The sequence below is a fragment of the Ciconia boyciana genome, chromosome 2 (assembly GCF_034638445.1).
Source record: "Ciconia boyciana chromosome 2, ASM3463844v1, whole genome shotgun sequence".
NCBI lineage: Eukaryota > Metazoa > Chordata > Aves > Ciconiiformes > Ciconiidae > Ciconia > Ciconia boyciana.
The window spans coordinates 131726921-131744712 of NC_132935.1; the positions used below are offsets into that span (position 1 = coordinate 131726921).

General features: G+C 44.5%; 1 protein-coding gene across 2 annotated transcripts in view; it reads right to left on the minus strand.

Annotated features, from left to right (window-relative positions):
* SNX10 (sorting nexin 10) overlaps positions 1 to 17792 on the minus strand; it is a 40988-nt gene that overhangs the window by 14184 nt on the left and 9012 nt on the right. For both annotated transcript variants that reach the window (XM_072854094.1, XM_072854095.1), the window contains exons 2-3: positions 6404 to 6459; positions 180 to 266 (exon numbers count right to left, since the gene is read on the minus strand). In XM_072854094.1, coding sequence (XP_072710195.1) covers positions 180 to 266; positions 6404 to 6427 — 111 coding nt within the window. In that variant the 5' untranslated portion in view covers positions 6428 to 6459. The remainder of the gene's footprint in view (positions 1 to 179; positions 267 to 6403; positions 6460 to 17792) is intronic.

Here is a 17792-nt window from a genome sequence, read left to right on the forward strand (position 1 = left end):
CCTTTGGCCAACCCACCTTACCTGTTCCACTGCATCTCAGTCGTTAAAAGGAGAATAATATCCTCCAGTCTCCCAGAAGTGGTGTAAACAAATTCCATTAATACCCCAAAGAGAACCCTGGCTGGGACAGAAACAGCAATAAGATACCAAAGAATCTGTGCTGATATTTTTATACTTACGTGAATAAATATCTCATAGTCTATGTAAGAATGCCATGAGTCTTCTTTCTGTGTCCTGGGGTCTCGCACCAAGACAGTTACAAATTCCTGCAAGCGCATAATAAAAATCAAGCAATTAATTTCGGAAGACAAAGGCAGCCTGAAAGACTCTCTTGATTGCTCTGCTGTTCCACAAACTACTGTACTCAGATTAAAAGCTGAACTGCTGTTTTACTGAATTTTGCAACCCTATAAAAGGAGAAGCAAAAAGCAATGAATCATCTGAGCTACACCACATGTCTGGGAAATTCCTTGCCAATTTGCTAGCTGAAAAGGAGTATTTCAGATTAAGTAATACTGTGAAAAGTCACACATATTTCATGCATGGGAGATTTGGTGATCTCAGTAGCTACAAACTAAAAACATAACATGCAAAGTCACATATGTAAGAGAACTAGGCAGGTATTTTAGGCTTTTCCCACCCTTGTAATCAACATTCACCAAGAATGTGTTACAAACCTGCTCCATGTACCAAATACATATAACATTTTATTTGCTCCTAAATTTCTTTTTGTCATTTTATCTATATTTTTTAATCAAGTATTTATACCCATCTATTTCAGGGATCTGAGGTAAGTGCTCAGTATCTCCAACAAGGAGCTGAAGAACTGCTTTTTTTCCACACCCCAAATGACTTGCTCCAGCCCAGTGGAAAAGGATGTACCACTATTAATTTCCCCGAACACAGATTTGACACAGCAAATCAAGCTCTCAAGCCCAGTGTCCAGGATGCCATGTGGAAGGAGATGAATCCTCCCCCTCTGCTGCACAGCCTTCCTGATACACCAGGAACTGAAGCCACGGAGTGCAGCCGAGGGTGCAGGACCTGGGCACTTCTGTCCCAGTCTGCCCATCAACCTGCCCAAGGAAGCAACACAGCTGCATTACAGAGCATAATTCCCCATTTTCGGGGGACAACGATATAGAGTACTTGTTGTAGAAGTTGTCATATCTAGTCTATTTCCTTGTAGTTCCTACATTTATATAATAATTTAGAGGGATCCTGAAGGAATGTGAGAGACCTATGGGCATTATTGTAATGTAAGTGGGCATCATTAATAGGAATTGGAAGAGACTGAAGAATTAAATGCTTCCAAGTATCCTCAGCTAATGACCATGTGAAAACTTGTACTGTGTTTAAAAAAAAAACAGAAAACAAAAAACAAGAAGTCCACAAAATCTGTATGTTCATGCTAAGATGGAAAAGATTTCTTTAAAATACAAAGGTTGAAAGTGTGCCTAACTACCTGCTATTTCCCGAGCAAACAAATAGGCTGCCCTACTTCAGTTGCTTAAATAAGCTATTCACCCAAAGAGCTAAGCCAACCACTTAAACAATGACTCAGTTAAAGAAAAGCATATAATTTTAAGCTGTAGATACATTCCCCTGAGAAGAAGGCACTGCACAAAATCTGCAGGTACAGGAATCGACTGTGGGAGGAAGGACAGCGTCTCTGGTAAATAACATGCTTTTTTAGTACGTCTTTGCATAAATTAAGAAATCTTGAATTAGAAAGCTCTCAAAACCTGTCTCTCCATGCCCAAACCACAGATGTCAGAAATAAAACCTTTACTCTTCAGCCAAGTCTTCTCCCCCCATCACACACACTTCAGTGTGCCACCAGCAGCAACCTTCAACGGACCGACAGGAGAACAATGACAACCTTGAAAGGAAGAGAGATTTTTTTTCCTGAACAGTCATTGCACTGTGTACCTGGCAGGGAGGTGTTCATGGTCTGCATTAAATAATCTACCGTTCTGATTTCCAGGCGGTACTGCTTCAGGGATGGGAGCCTGTGGCCTGATGGCTGGATACAGCCCACAGTTTTATCTCATTTAGGCCAGCTCCTCATCACAGGGGTGTTTTCTGCATTATTGTTCGATATGCTTTCGGTGTGTGTCATGAGCACCCTGCCAAAGAAAGCCCGTTTGAAAGGCTCCTGTCACCTCTGCTGCCTCTTTCCTCGCTGAAGAGCACCAGCGGCCCGATTCTCCTCTGCAGCTTTTTAACCCCATGCCAACGTGGCACAAGAGGAACAATTGAACAGAGCTATAATCACTTCTACCAGCTAAGGGTCATGCCTTTACTTTTACAAAAACACTAGTGGGAGACATGAGGAAGTTATTCCGCCTCCTGAGCAGATCCTGAGCAATGTGCTGAACAAAGAAGAGGAAACCATTGGTTGTTTTTTTCCTCCTGCCTCACTATCAGATTTAGCATACATATATAGACATAGTATACTTTCGGACCCACCGTAACATCTTTTCATATCCATAGTCTTACATTCTCCCATTTGTCTTCCCCAGCCTCCTATTTCCCTGTGCCCCACTCTTCCCCAGAGCTGCAACCGCTTCTCCTAAACATACTTTCTTTCCTTTCCTGAGCACTAAATGCATCAGTCCTGCAAGTGGAAGAAGAGGAATTACGCCAGGAAGCTTCAAACAGGACACTGCTCTCCTCTTCCCTTCAACCGCTGCAGCCCAGGAGTCACGAGTGCAGGTAGCCTGCTCATAACCTCACCTCGGTCCCCTTCCTCCCACCTACCGCCGTACCAGCTTCTCATCGCTCTTCCTTTTGTCTAGGTTCCCCAAATTACTTCATTTCCAAGTAACCTTCTATAACCCTCTCCTTTGTACAGAATCAAAATGATCTTTGAAGTAAAATGCTTCTTTCAACCTCTATTACACCAAAGTATTATGATTAAAAGTTACTATTGGATATGCTGTGGGTTAGCTACAGGTTACCTTGCAAATCATTCCAGACCACATTTACACAAAAAGTCTGTACACTTTTAATTTCCAATTAGTCACTGAGTTTCAACACTGAGGAAGTCAAGCACCCTTCAGACTCTACCTATAGAAAAAAAGGAGACCTGCTGTACCTGCTGTGGCAGGCAGGGGTCTAGGCAGTATATCACTAAGCCAAGGGTAAAAATGATCTGTGGCACAGCAGAGCACCTCAGCAAACTGGAACCCTCACACGCAGTCAGTGTCAGCTCCGATTTGAAACACCAGGATTTCAGCAGAAGACCGGGTGTTTCTTTTTTTTTCCTTTATTTACCAAAGAATGCCAAGTTCAGAATGAAGCAAGATAAACATTAAGCAACTAGAAAACAAAACCAAAAATGTACAGCCTTTCTCAAGATCTATAGTTACTTCCCCTATAAGCATCTTGAATCCAGGAAGCATTAATCCCAATTCCCATTACAGTTTCTGCTGCTCTGAAACAGTGGCATTGCACATGTAGACTATCCCTTCTCTTTTGACCTTTAAGCCTTCTCCAGGATACAAGACCCCACTGGGACAACAATATTGATTTAATCAAGGCAGCCCTAACTGCCCAGTATAGATGCAGATACACCGCCAGAAAAGGTGCTTATGCCTCCCTGTTCCTATAAAAGTAGGCTTGTAAAGGCCAATATTCACATATAGGCTATGTTAGGATCCAAGCACAGTTAGGTGGCAGACTGTTCCTCTGGGAGATTGCTGTTGTATGCTCAGTCCATCCTGCATTCACTGGTCACAAACAGTCACCAGGCTACAGCAGTTTGAGGTAGTAATTGCCTTTCTCCTCTGTATATACACCCTTCCCTCCCCATCTTGCTATAAAAATTAGGATACTCTCAATCGACATGTCTATCTTCAAGTAACGCACTGTTCATCTAGGGGAGGTGATGCTGACCTCTTCCTCCCACAGCCCACATGAAGACTATCTTTTGTCACAAGGCTGCATTGCAGTCCAGCCATACAACCTGGGAAGCAGAGCCCAAAGAGAGCCAAGGTTTCAGGGACTTTTTACTTTTATCAGCTGCAATCCTTTTCAAGGTATCTTCTTCCCCTCCCACCCAGTTCTGCTTGTTTTTTCCAGAACTGCAGATCTAGCTATTATGCCACATTATATGTACTTTCCATTTTGGGTTGGGGGTTTTGTTTGTTTGTTTGTTTGTTTTCCTTCCAATTGAGGGCCACAATACATGCATGTCTATCATGCATTCAGGAACAGTATGTGTCCTGTAATGCTTAAGTACAACAACTCTCTCAAAACCAGAACTTACTGCTGACGGTTCAAAGTGTCCAAGCTTGGTCGTGGAGGCCTATTGCACTAGGAACAATAGAGACTCAACAGAAAGCTACTTGAAAAAGTGACATCTCCATTTATTCCTTCTCCCTGGAAACTGCTAAATTCATAAGCAAAACATTTCCTATCCAAACTGCTAGTGCCATAGCTTTGATATGGATCCCAGCAGCCATGCTGGCCCAAACATCCTGTCCTGGTTTTGGCTGGGATATAGTTAATTTTCTTCCTAGTAGCTGGTATGGTGCTGTGTTTTAGATTTAGCAGCAGAATAATGCAGTAACACACTGACGTTTTAGTTGTTGCTAAGCAGTGCTTATACTAAGTCAAGGACTTTTCAGCTTCCCATGCTCTGCCAGCGAGGAGGTGCACAAGAAGCTGGGAGGGAGCATAGCCAGGCCAGCTGACCCAAACTGGCCAAAGGGCTATTCCATACCACATGACGTCATGCTCAGTATATAAACTGGGGGGAGTTGGCCAGGGGGCAGGGACCACTGCTCAGCGACAGGCTGGGATTGGTTGGCAGGTGGTAAGCAATCGCATCACTTATTTTTCCTGGGTTTTGTTCCTCTCTCTCTCTTGTTTTCCTTTTCATTACAATTTATTATTTTTATTTTATTTTATTTCATTTCAATTATTAAACAGTTCTTATCTCAACCCATGAGTTTTCTTACTTTTGCCCTTCCGATTCTCTCCCCCATCCCAATGGGGGGAGGGTGGGGGGGAGTGAGCGAGCGGCTGCGTGGTGCTCAGTTGCTGACTGGGGTTAAACCACAACACATCCTCTTCTCTGGCTGGATGTGCCTTTTAATTCCTGGCTAAAACAGCCAGTTTAGGCATGGCACCAGTGGCATTTTGCTACCCTGTCCTCAAGGCCTGGAGCAGTCCAAGTAGTTAGGGTCACACATAAATGACAAAATGGCCAAAGTGACCCCCAAGCCTGATTTACACCTACTCCCTCATGGTTACAGTCCTATGCAAAGAACATGAGCACTGACGGCAGAGGAAAAGGGCAGCACTGAGGTCATGTAGACACAAGCACTGAAAACTGAAGCGTTCCCATTTGGATTTGCCTCAAAAGGAAGAATATACCATAAAAGCAGCTGAAGCAAACACAATAAGCCTATCTTCTTTTTTTTTTTAGCTTCCCTCTCCACCTTTCTCCTGTTGGAAATATTGCTGCACAATGCAATGGATTGCTCAGAGACAAGGATAAGCCAGAAGCTCTACTATATAGAATTTGACCACAAAAAACGTGTTTCTGAGAAGTCTCTTTTTAACATTTTCCTATTAGGAAAATAGGAAATCTGACATGGAAACATCTATTTTTAATATGGGGAAAAAAATCCACTACAAGGAGGAGGAATAAAAATAATCTCACATTGGATGATTATTTGCATTAATCATTCCAGCTGCATTTTAATTCAAACCTCTGTGCTTAGGACTGTATCAGGTGGTAACCTCATGCTCCATGGTGCCACTGCTACACATCTGATTAGTCAAGAATCCCCAAAGAGTCATTTTCCACAAAGTTTTCGAGAAAAACAGAGTTTCCCATCAGGTTGCCTATTAGTAAAAGGATTAACCACAAAGGACATGGGGCTTTTCATGCTGGGAGTGTTGGCATCTTCACTCCACACATGCTGAGTAGTAAGGCTGATAAGAGACTAACAGCTGAGACAAAATAATTTGTTGAAACTTTTAATGTTCATTGGGACTGAGCAAAAGAGAACATGCAAGTGTCATTCTTGTGGTCCATGCATCTGGTAATCAGAGTTCAGACGCAGCTCCAACAATTATGTCCTACAAAAATACCTGAAGACTGATGAAGAGAAGACTAAAATCCAAGTCTTTCTCTCCTGTCTCAGTGTCCGAGATGCTTATGCACAGAGTCACTTACTCTCCTTCTCTCTGATCTAATGAATATTTGATTCTTCCATCAAACTTTAACAGAAGGAACTGGTACTACATCACTCCAGAATATTCTGTAGCCTGGCAACTAAAAGCATGAAGAATACAACCAATCTTTCCTGGTCCATGTGAACCTTAATGAAATTCAATCCACAACCAAACTAGAATCCTTTTTTATTAAAGCTTAGACGTGACTTACTTGTTTTTCATGTTTTGGTGTCATCTTCAGTGGTTTGTATTGAAATAAAAATCAACCTGAAAAAAAAACAAAACAGACATCTGATTAGCATTTAGTAGTTATTTGAAAGTCATCATCACTTTTGCTAGACATTAGTTTACAGTGGAAAGAGCCAGGCTCAGTGCTATATATACCAGAAAACGTTTGTATTAACTACATCTAAGAATTAATTCATTTTTTAAAATCCCATTTTAGAAGCACTGGCTTAGTCCCCTTCTGGGGATATTTCTCATACATGACAGTCCAGTGATGCCTGTCCATCTCTGGAAGACAGTGCTTTTCTTCATTGCTCCAGGAGCCACCCCGGGGCTCATCCTTGCACCCACCTCCCAACAGCTCTGCGCAGCCAGCATCCCCAGCACACGGACACAGCCGAGGCAGTGCTGCCTGTGCCTTGCTCCCAGGCACCCAAGCACAGGTCTGCGTGACTGCGGCTGACGTCCAGAGACGCTAAAACATCTGAGTCAGCAGAATCAAAAGCCCCTCTCAACCGTTTCTCTGAAACGGAGATAAGCGGAGCGACAAACTGTTTGGATCCTGCAGGCTAGCTGAAACTCAGGCTAAATTTCATGGTGTCTGTGGTTTTAAAACCTCCAAGTGTATAATTAGACCAAATCAAAAAATCCCGTCATTGACTTATGTTTTCAATCTACTCTTTCCCTGGAAATCCCAGTAAATTTTTAACTACCTCTGCAGTCCCATAAACCAGGTTTGCTCAGGACAGGTACCCACATGGGAAGAGCAGGGCAGCTTTATTCACTTGCTAGGTTACACACACACCACCTGCCTAAAAACAACCTCCATGGGAAAAGGATTTGCAATTTGCCTTTCCCCTTTACCTCTCCACATACTATCCAGCCACTGCCAGCTAACACCTACATTGACCCCCAGCTACAAAAACATCCTATTGCCTCCTCAGCTTTTAAACATCAGCCTCCTCTTTCCAAACCAAGAGGACCCAAGCAGGATCCCTCCTTCACCCCAGGAGTACGGCTCCCTCCACTGGCACCACAGTGAGGATGGATGCCACTCAAGCAGGAGAAGCTGAGCAAAATCTTCCCGTGCATCTCTCTGGGCAGGCACCTTGCATTGGAAAGGGTGGATTTGCAGCTTTTTTAGGCAATCCTCGGCAGCTGTCGTCAGCTGGCTGCAAAATGTTCACATGTGACTAGGGAAGACACATGGCTACGTTTTCGGAGGTGGGTTGCTAAGGTTTAGCGATACAGAGCTTGGAGCTGCTCTTGTTATTATACAACTGTATGTTTAGGTCAAGGCCAGCTAAGGACTCCTGGACACCCCATGCCTGCCCAATGCTTCTTACAAACATGCCTAACTTTCAAAATACAACTCCACCTTTTTTAATAAAATGGAGCACAAAGATAAGCACACATATATTTCTTTCACCAGGAAACTATTTTGGAACGAACACATCTTTGTCAAATTTCTATAGGATCAGTTATATCAAAATAGGATACTCTGTCTCCAAATAGAGATGTCCATGCACGGGACTTCAGACATCCTAAACGGTACCATCAGTACGGTTCCTGTCTCCATAAAGATAAGGCCACCATTTCACTTCTATAGCTAGGATTGCGCTGATAAAAGCACAGAGGACTATTGAAAACACACTCCCAATAACTTTGTGGGTTTTTTGCTCAACGTATTTATCTTTAACTGGTATATATGCTCTGGGCTGAAGGCACAGAAGAACACTCCAGCACTCCTTGCTGCACAGGCTCAGCAGCACCAAGCAGCTCAGCAAGGAGGGGCAAGAATTTGGCTCATTGGTTATAACTGCTGCAAATACAGAAGTATGTTAGGAGCTTTCCTTTTGGTGGAGATAAATGGCTTTGACCTCTCAGGCCACAAGCCCACACCACAGAAAACCCTGTGCAGGACTCAGGCTGTTAAAAGAGGAAGGGCTGTTTCTGCCTGCTACCTCTCCTCATTGCGTGCAGTTGTAAACCTATATAGTTTGGGGGCTTTTTTTCCCCTTTCTGCTCTGTTTGAATGTGGTTTTGTTTTTCAAATGGTAATTCAAATTTTTTTTCAGTTATATATCTTTATTCTATCAGATTCTGCAGCCTCTTTCTCTCCTGTCTCTTAGCTGCTTTAAGTAAGAAATTATGCAAGCCCAAAATGTCTCATTCCTGACACTGTTAGTGAATGACAGGGCTGAAATAACACACTTCATTTTGTCTTCTTTCTAATGACCGAGTTATGTGCCGGTGCAGGTTAGAAAGAAGAGTTTAAACTCCAAACAGCCATTGCCATTTTAAATATTTAATGACTAAAATGAATGTTTCAGCACCAAAACCCTTCCTAAAATATTAAGGAGTAACGGCAGCCACCCCCCACCCCCACAAAAGGCAGCTCTAGGGAGCATGAGCAACCAGGAGCGCTGCGAGCAGGGTGGGCAAACAGGGCGAGGGCACCTCTGCAAAGGAGGGGCATTCCACTGGCCAAGCCAGAGACCTGGAGGACACATAACCCAGCAACCAGGCACCGTTCTGTGACCATCTGCACAGGTCAAGGGCACTCATCCTACCTGACCCTCAAGGCAGCATGGTGGGCACTCGTCCGAGAGCAGAGGCTGCAGCTCCGGCTGGGGGGTCTGCACCATCTACCCCAGCGGTGGCCGATGCCTCCACCCAGACGGAGCTGCTGAAGGGAGAGGCTGCCGCGCAGACCTCAGACTGCAGGAGGTGCCTAGACCTTTCTCCTGGGGCAGGGACAGGAGGCAGACCTGCCTGCAAAAGGTGTGCCCAGGTGGAGGACCTCCGGCAGCAGGTGGATGAGCTGCAGGAGGCGGTGAGAAGGCTGCAGGGAGGCTGAGAAGGAGTTAGATAGCTGCTTCCAAGCGCAGTATACAGTGGACCCACAGCCAAACAGCCAAAAACTCCCCACGGGCACACACAGAAGGGAGGGGGGCCAACAATGCAGAAGAATGGATGGTTGCAATGACAAGGACCAGCAGGAGGAAGAGACTTTCCCCAAAGCCTGAGATGCCCTTGCAGAACCGCTTCACCTCTCTGCGGACTGAAGAGGAAAGACCCGTCACACCAGGAGGGACGCTGGAGCTGAGTAAGGCAGCTCGATCTGCTCCCCGTGTAACACCCAGCGCAAGCAAGAAAAGGCGACGGGCGATAGTAGTAGGCGACTCTCTTCTGAGAGGTACGGAGGCACCCATTTGCCCACCTGATGCAGTCTCTAGAGAGGCGTGCTGCTTACCGGGGGCTCGTATCAGGGATGTCACCGAGAGGCTACCAAGCCTCATACAGTACACTGACTATTATCCGCTGCTGTTGTTTCACATGGGCACCAGTGATACAGCCAGGAGCAGTCTGAAGAGTATCAAGAAAGATTACAGAGCCCTGGGAGCAGTGGTAAGGGACTCTGGAGCACAGGTAGTTTTTTTCATCAATCCTCCCGGTCAAAGGGAAGGGGTTTGGAAGGGCCAGTCGAATCTGGTGAATCAACAAATGGTTACAGGACTGGTGCCACAGCCAGGGGTTCGGCTACTTAGACCACGGGACTCGCTTTGAGAAACCTGGTCTGCTGGAGGCTGATGGGGTCCACCTGTCAGAGAAGGGGAAGAGCATCTTCCGTCATAGGCTTGCCAAGCTGGTGAAGAGGGCTTTAAACTAAAGTTGCCAGGGGAGGGGAACCTCAATCCATCCCACTCCTACCAGTTCGATGCCAGTGCCAGCAATAGGTGCCCAGAGCATGGAGAAGGATCACAAGTCAGCAGGAGAGTACCTGAAGAGCAGCACAAAGGAATTCCAGCCACTCCAGCCAGTAAGTCAGCTTCATTGGGGGCCCAACTTAAATGCCTCCGTGCAAACGCACGTAGCATGGGGAATAAACAACAGGAGTTAGAGACATGCGCACGCCTGCAGGGCTATGGTCTTATTGGCATCACAGAGACATGGTGGGATGCCTCTTATGACTGGAGTGTTGGAATGGAAGGATACAGGCTCTTTAGGAAGGACAGGCAGGGGAGATAAGGAGGAGGTGTCGCCTTCTATGTCAGTGACCAGCTGGCATGCATGGAGGTCTGCCTGGGGATGGATGAGGAGCCGACCGAGAGCTTATGGGTCAGGATTAAAGAGAGGGCAGGGACAGGTGACATTATAGTGGGGGTCTGCATTATAGTGGGGGTCCGCAGGAAGACCAAGTGGATGAGGCCTTCTATGGACAGATAGGAGCAGCCTCACATTCACAAGCCCTGGTCCTCATGGGGGACTTCAACCACCCCGATATCTGTTGGAGGGACAACACAGCAGGGCATAAGCAATCTGGGAGGTTCCTGGAATGCATTATAACTAACTTCCTTCTCCAAGTGATAGAGGAGCCAACGAGGAGAGGTGCTATGCTGGACCTTGTTCTCACCAACAAGGAGGGGCTCGTGGGGAATGTGAAGTTCAAGGGCACCCTTGGCTGCAGTGACCATGAAATGGTAGAGTTCAAGATCCTTAGGGCACCAAGGAGGGCTCACAGCAAGCTCACTACCCTGGACTTCAGGAGAGCAGATTTTGGCCTCTTCAGGGATCTGCTTGGTAAAGTACCATAGGATAAAGCCCTGGAGGGAAGAGGGGCCCAAGAAAGCTGGTTAATATTCAAGGATCACCTCCTCCAAGCTCAGGAGCAATTCATTCCAACAAAGAGGGTGGATGAGATGCATCTGCCGGTCCGGAGGGAACTGGCAGATGAAGTTGCTAAGCCACTATCCATCATATTTGAGAAGTCGTGGCAATCCGGTGAAGTTCCCACTGACTGGAAAAGGGGAAACATAATCCCCATTTTTGAAAAGGGAAAAAAGGAAGACCCAGGGAACTACAGGCCAGTCAGTCTCACCTCTGTTCCCAGCAAGATCATGGAGCAGATCCTCCTGGAAACTATGCTAAGGCACATGGAAAATACGGATGTGATTGGTGACAGCCAACATGGCTTCACTAAGGGCAAATCGTGCCTGACAAATTTGGTGGCCACCTACGATGGGGTTACAGTGTTGGTGGATAAGGGAAGAGCAACTGATGTCATCTACCTGGACTTGTACAAAGCATTTGACGCTGTCCTGCACAACATCCTTGTCTCTGAATTGGAGAGACATGGATTTGACAGATGGACCACTTGGTGGATAAGGAATTGGCTGGATGGTCACAGTCAAAGAGTTGCAGTCAATGGCTTGATGTCCAAGTGGAGATCAGTGACGAGTGGCATTCCTCAAGGGTTGGTATTGGGACCGGCGCTGTTTAACATCTTTGTTGGTGACATGGACAGTGGGATTGAGTGCACCCTCAGCAAGTTTGCCAGTGACACCAAGCTGTGTGGTGTGGTCGACACGCTGGAGGGAAGGGATGCCATCCAGAGGGACCTTGACAGGCTTTAGAGGGAGGCCCCTGTGATCCTCATGAAGTTCAACAAGGCCAAGTGCAAGGTCCTGCACATGGGTCGGGGCAATCCCAAGCACAAATACAGGCTGGGCAGAGAATGGATTGAGAGAAGCCCTGAGGAGAAGGACTTGGGGGTGTTGGTTGATGAGAAGCTCAACATGGCCCAGCAATGTGCGCTTGCAGCCCAGAAAGCCAACCGTATCCTGGGCTGCATCAAAAGAAGCGTGACCAGCAGGTCGAGGGAGGTGATTCCCCCCCTCTACTCCGCTCTCATGAGACCCCACCTGGAGTACTGTGTCCAGGTCTGGGGCCCCGAACTTAAGAAGGACATGGAGCTGTTGGAGCAAGTCCAGAGGAGGGCCACAAAGATGATCAGAGGGCTGGAGCACTTCTCCTGTGAAGACAGGCTGAGAGAGTTGGGGTTGTTCAGCCTGGAGAAGAGAAGGCTCCGGGGAGACCTTATAGCAGCCTTCCAGTACCTGAAGGGGGCCTACAAGAAAGCTGGACAGGGACTTTTTACAAGGGCACATAGTGATAGGACAAGGGGTAATAGCTTTAAACTGAAAGAGGGTAGATTTAGATTAGATACAAGGAAGAAATTCTTCACTATGAGGGTGGTGAGGTGCTGGAACAGGTTGCCCAGAGAAGCTGTGGATGCCCCATCCCTGCAAGTGTTCAAGGCCAGGTTGGATGGGACTTTGAGCCTCATCTGGTCTACTGGAAGGTGTCCCTGCCCATGGCAGGGAGGCTGGAACTAGATGATCTTTAAGGTCCCTTCCAACCCAAACCTTTCTCTGGTTCTATGAAAATACACCATTTTTTCATCAAGTAATTTGAAAAAAATGGAAATACAAGCCCACCAAAGCTACCTTTTCCACAGACACTTCAGCAAGTCCAAGATCGCCCCAGTCACGCTGCAGCCAATTGCAAACATACTGAATGCAGTATTCTGTCTGGTAGCAAGACATATTTTAGGACTTCTTTAACACATGTAGAAGTCACTGAAGCAGAACAGTTCAACTGTCTGCTAAAGATAAAAAGGCATTTTCTTCAGAAAAACCCTACCCAAAATACTGGTGACAGAGAGAAGCAGCCTTCAGAAGACGAACAGAAGGTTGCTGGTCTTTTTACTCATTTAAAAAAAAAATCCACTGACAGAGAAATGAAGCAGTGCTGGGAAAAAGAATCAAAAAGAGGCAGTGGTAGATCTGTAGTTTTGATGAATGCTTTCTGCGTGACTGAGAAAAAAACCCATTGCTTTGAGTAAGTTTTCATTCTGCTTCTGATCTATTATCAGACTGAAGACTTTTTTTAATTATTACTTGGTTTCATATACTTAACATAACACCTGCTCCTTGCAGTACATATTTTTGACAGTTCTTAATTGCATAACCAACGAAACCGCCAGGGAACAGCTCCACAACTGCCAACAACAACAACCCAAAGCAAAAAGATTATGTAGGATGACTTGCCATACTTCCCGTAGCCAAAAAAAACGCCAAAAATCAGAGGGGACCAAACAAGTACTGCAGTGCTTTTCTTAGGGATAACAGATAAACTGCAGTGCTCTTCTTAGGAATAGTAGAGAAACACTATTAAGTATTACATTTTATTTCATATTTTAGAGTTGATTTTCTATTTTAAAATCTAAATTAAAAGAAATTATTTAATATTACTTGGGAATACCCTTTTATCATGTAAATGGGCTGCTCTTAAAAGAAGGAAGTAACTTCTCCCCTACATTCCCAAACTGAAAGATTAAAACTTAAGCAGTACCACAGACAAAAACCATGGCAACTTGTGATAAGAACAGCACAAACAAATGTGAACCCTCCCTGCCACCTCACTAGTAGCTGTATTTCGTTGCACTAAAATTTTATGATTTCACTCATTGCTGGGCCGTGGCCTACGCAACGTTCTTGTCTGCTCTGGGAGTGCTCACAGATTCCATGTGGCCAGTGTTTCCCCTCAAGCAATAAATGTTGATCTTCAGCTCAGGAATTATCCATCCACCCACCTTTGGTTATTTCTAAACATATAACTAAACAACCACCTTCAAGCTTTAACGGCGAAGAGTGATTTATTTTTAGACCTTGGTGATGACTGAAAGTCCTATTCAGTCACAAGCAAAAGTCCTCAGCTGTGCTTCAAGATTGTTCCCATCATCAGTACCAAATGAAGCTTTCGTTCAAGGCTTCAATGTGACCAAGAGAGAGACAGATCCCAATTAAATCTCTAAATACTTAAAGTTCTTTCCTGCATTTTATGTTTTGCTTAACTTAACACTCATAAAAAATGTCATAAGAATTTTAATATACAGCCTATAGAAAGTTCAGCTGCATCCATACATGGAGTTCACTACCACAGAACATGCCTGCGTGCATCCGACCACACTATGTTCCTGAAAGGCAAGTCATCCATGGGGATTTGTAAGGAAAATACACATGCAGGGGGTGATGGTGGGAGGGGGAGAACATGAAGAACAGACCTGTAATAAAAGAAGATGCTAGCTCTGGAGAGTTCAAAAAAGACTATAATAAACTCAATAATCGCATGCTAAAACACAAGTAGTACTTAGATTCGGGATAGGACAATGCAAATTTCTTTTGGGGAGCATTGATTGTATTTGCAGAAGCCTCAGGTTCTGGACTAATTCTGAAAGGTCAGTCACTGGCAGGGAGCATTGCTGTTGGGGAAAGAGCATCTCCTGCAATTCCTGCACAGAGCAGAGGACCCGAGAGACACCTGTGCTACTGCTGTTGCAAGGGAGTAGAAATTGGAGGAGCTAAATCGCCACTTAGTACTAACTCACAGGTAGTCAGAAGCATGGATGAAATATTATTATAGGTTTCAAATGAAAGGATAACAAGCGGGAGAAAGCAACATTAATTGTTTATGGAACAAAACTGCCTGAAATCATAAGACCAGCCATACTGTATATATCAATGGAAAGGTGCATCTAGTCCAGTAGTGACTTACAGTGACTTGTACTGGAACCTCAGAGTACAAGAAACAGGCAAAATTTTGAGTGCTTATTCCCCAGTTTTGAAGAAAAGAATGTCAAAACTATATACAGGTAGCATACATTTATACATATAAAATGTACCATTCTGTGATGCCAAACTGACCACATCATAACATGGCCTGGCATTTACAGGAACTGGGTATGTGGCCCTCACAGAACTACTGCTCTTGTTGATAGGAAAAAAAAAAAAATCTTATTCAAATGCTGTTCCCCAAGCAGGGACTTCCAGTCAATCCAGAGTAACTCAGCCTTGGCGTGAGCAGATGCCTTCTACTTCACCTGGTCCAGTTTAATACCTGGGGTCAACCCAACTGCGCTCATCAGGAGTCGTGAGTTCCCTTCTGTCCCTCACTGTCCATGAACAGGACGGTGAGGACTGTAACTCTAGACTGTGCAGGTCACAGAGCATCCTTCCTTCTTTCATCTACCCTGCTGGTTATCTGCCTCGCCTTCCCTCAGCAAATCACCATAAAGGTCTGCTCGTTAGAAGTGAGAAAAATATGAAATGCATAAGCATTTTCATCTAAACTCTGCACAGCACTCAGATGTCTGCAGACTGCTTAGTGAACTCAACACAATAAAGTACCCCTTGAGCGAATCCATCTCACTTTCCAGCTCAAGGTACCCGTTTCATCAGTGCTGTATTACAGTAGCAGCAGAATCACTTTGCTGATGAGCAGGAAACAAGGACACTGTCTAAATTGCTTTTAAAAGAACAAGAGCTTTACAAAGACTGACAGAATTCACACACCTTCCCTCCAACCACAACGCTATGTAGAAACTCACTGCCAAAAATCATGCTTTTCTGTCTGCACTTGAAATTCTGACTTCCAGCCACCGCTGCCAAGACATTAGTTAACTACTCTTTTCCTACAGGATTTCACTCCATTTGGTTGCTATATGCTGGTTTATGGCCACCAGGTATAAGACAGCTCCTCTTTAAACACTACGTTACTGTTTTTCCCCAACCAGCCATTCCCTTGTGCTGCAATCTTCCTAGCTATTGAGACCTGTTTTATCAAGACAATGAATTCAGTCCGTTTAAAAAAATTATCAAAGAAATTTTCATTAACTTCAGAGGAACATGAGAATCAAAGAGTTGATCAAACATACAAATTTTCCTCTCCCCTCCAAAATATATACGTGACATGGATTGCAGTGTCAGGTGTGGGTCACAGATTTCCAATTACAGTGGTATTATACTATACTGTATTATACAGTGTATATACAGTGGAATTGCATCAACTTAATACCATATTGCTGGACAGCAGTGTGACTTACATGCCAAGGCACTCTGAAACCTCTAAAAGCCTAAAGACAGACAAGAAAGAAGTACTAAGAAATCTGTTCACAGTAGGAGAGAGCATCAGATGTTTCATGACTCTCCTCCTTTTTTTTTTTTTTAAAGTCTCAAATTGCAGATGTATCCTCAACTGAAGGACTTCAGACTATTCTGCAGTTTCAGTGGGTTGCTGATCCCAGGGCAACTATTACTTTCTTTTTCTCCCATTAGACAATACCGGTAAGGCTAACACTGGCAGATTGGGCTTTTAGGCAATGGTTAGAGAAAGGTAATTGTGGGTAAAGACACTGAAAGAACAGTACATGCCAGTCTTCGTTGTGGTAATTAGTTATTACTCAGGGCTGATGCTCACCACAGCTTCTGCGGAAAACCTGGGGACCACTCAAAATTCTCCTCCAGCTCCGGCTCTGCCATCTGAGCCTGCCTTTGCTACTCTTTCCAAACATTATGGTGCATAATAAGTAGCTTAAACTACACTAAATTGTTTCATAGCATAAATAATTACAGGTTTTGTTGCTAAGGCATTTTCAGAAGGCCAAAAAAGAGATGAGGCAGTCTTTGAAGGGAAGCATTGGTGACCTCCAAGGTAAATATGCTTGCTCCAGAGAACTGAGAAACTGATTTCAGAAGCAGCAGCAATCTGGCAAGTTCAACCATCTTTCAACTCTAGCTGTACTCAACATGGAAAATAATGGATAGGCACTAGACTTCTTACCGATACTTACACAAAGAGGGCATACCACTGGCAGTAGAACTACCTTTGAAAACAAAGGGAAAGAAGCAAGTAATTTCCAGGCTACACTTGCTGACATAGTACCCCAGTACTTTCCAAGACGAAGTTCTGTTTAGTTACAAAAGTGATGAGTGAAGACGTACACGTGTACAGATACACCAACAAGAACCAGCAATATAAAATCATGGACAGATAAACCACCCGTAGATATTTTTATATGATGCCAGTTACAAACAACACCTTAGACAGCTGTTGCTTTTACAAGCTGGACTACAAAGAAGGGATTCGTACACTGAAGTACCAGCATTTCAGAACACTGACTAAAATCCTAAGAAAAATCTTAAATGCTGCTTCTGAAGGAGGGTTTACGTTCAGAGAACGTATACTTTTCTGTATTCGAAAACTTCATGTTTCTTATAGAAATCAAATATTTCATTGCATTAAATCAAACTACGTTGCCCCAAAAATATTGTCTTCCCCAAGGTATCTCTCTGTAATAACTAATTTTTACTTATCATGGGGAAAGAAGAGCTGATGGCAGCTGTATCTTTCCCACTGAGTAAGCAGAGCAAATCAGCAAATGCTGCGCAGGCTTATTGCAACATTTCTTTTTCAGTCTCTCAATTGCAGAGGCTGACATCACCCGACCCATTCCTTCCTGACTCACCCCCTGGAACATTTTGAATCTCATCTGCCAGAAATTTCACATTTTTTGTTCATTTCAAATGCTTTTAATTTATGATAGTATTTTTCTCTGCTGCTTGAATTGCTGTCACACAGCACTACATGTTTTAGCTTGACTTTCTTCCTGCTGTGGATTTCCTTATTCTACCAAAACAGCTATTTTTGTGACGCATCACCTGGTCCCGTCTAGGAAGTGCTAGTACTTGGTC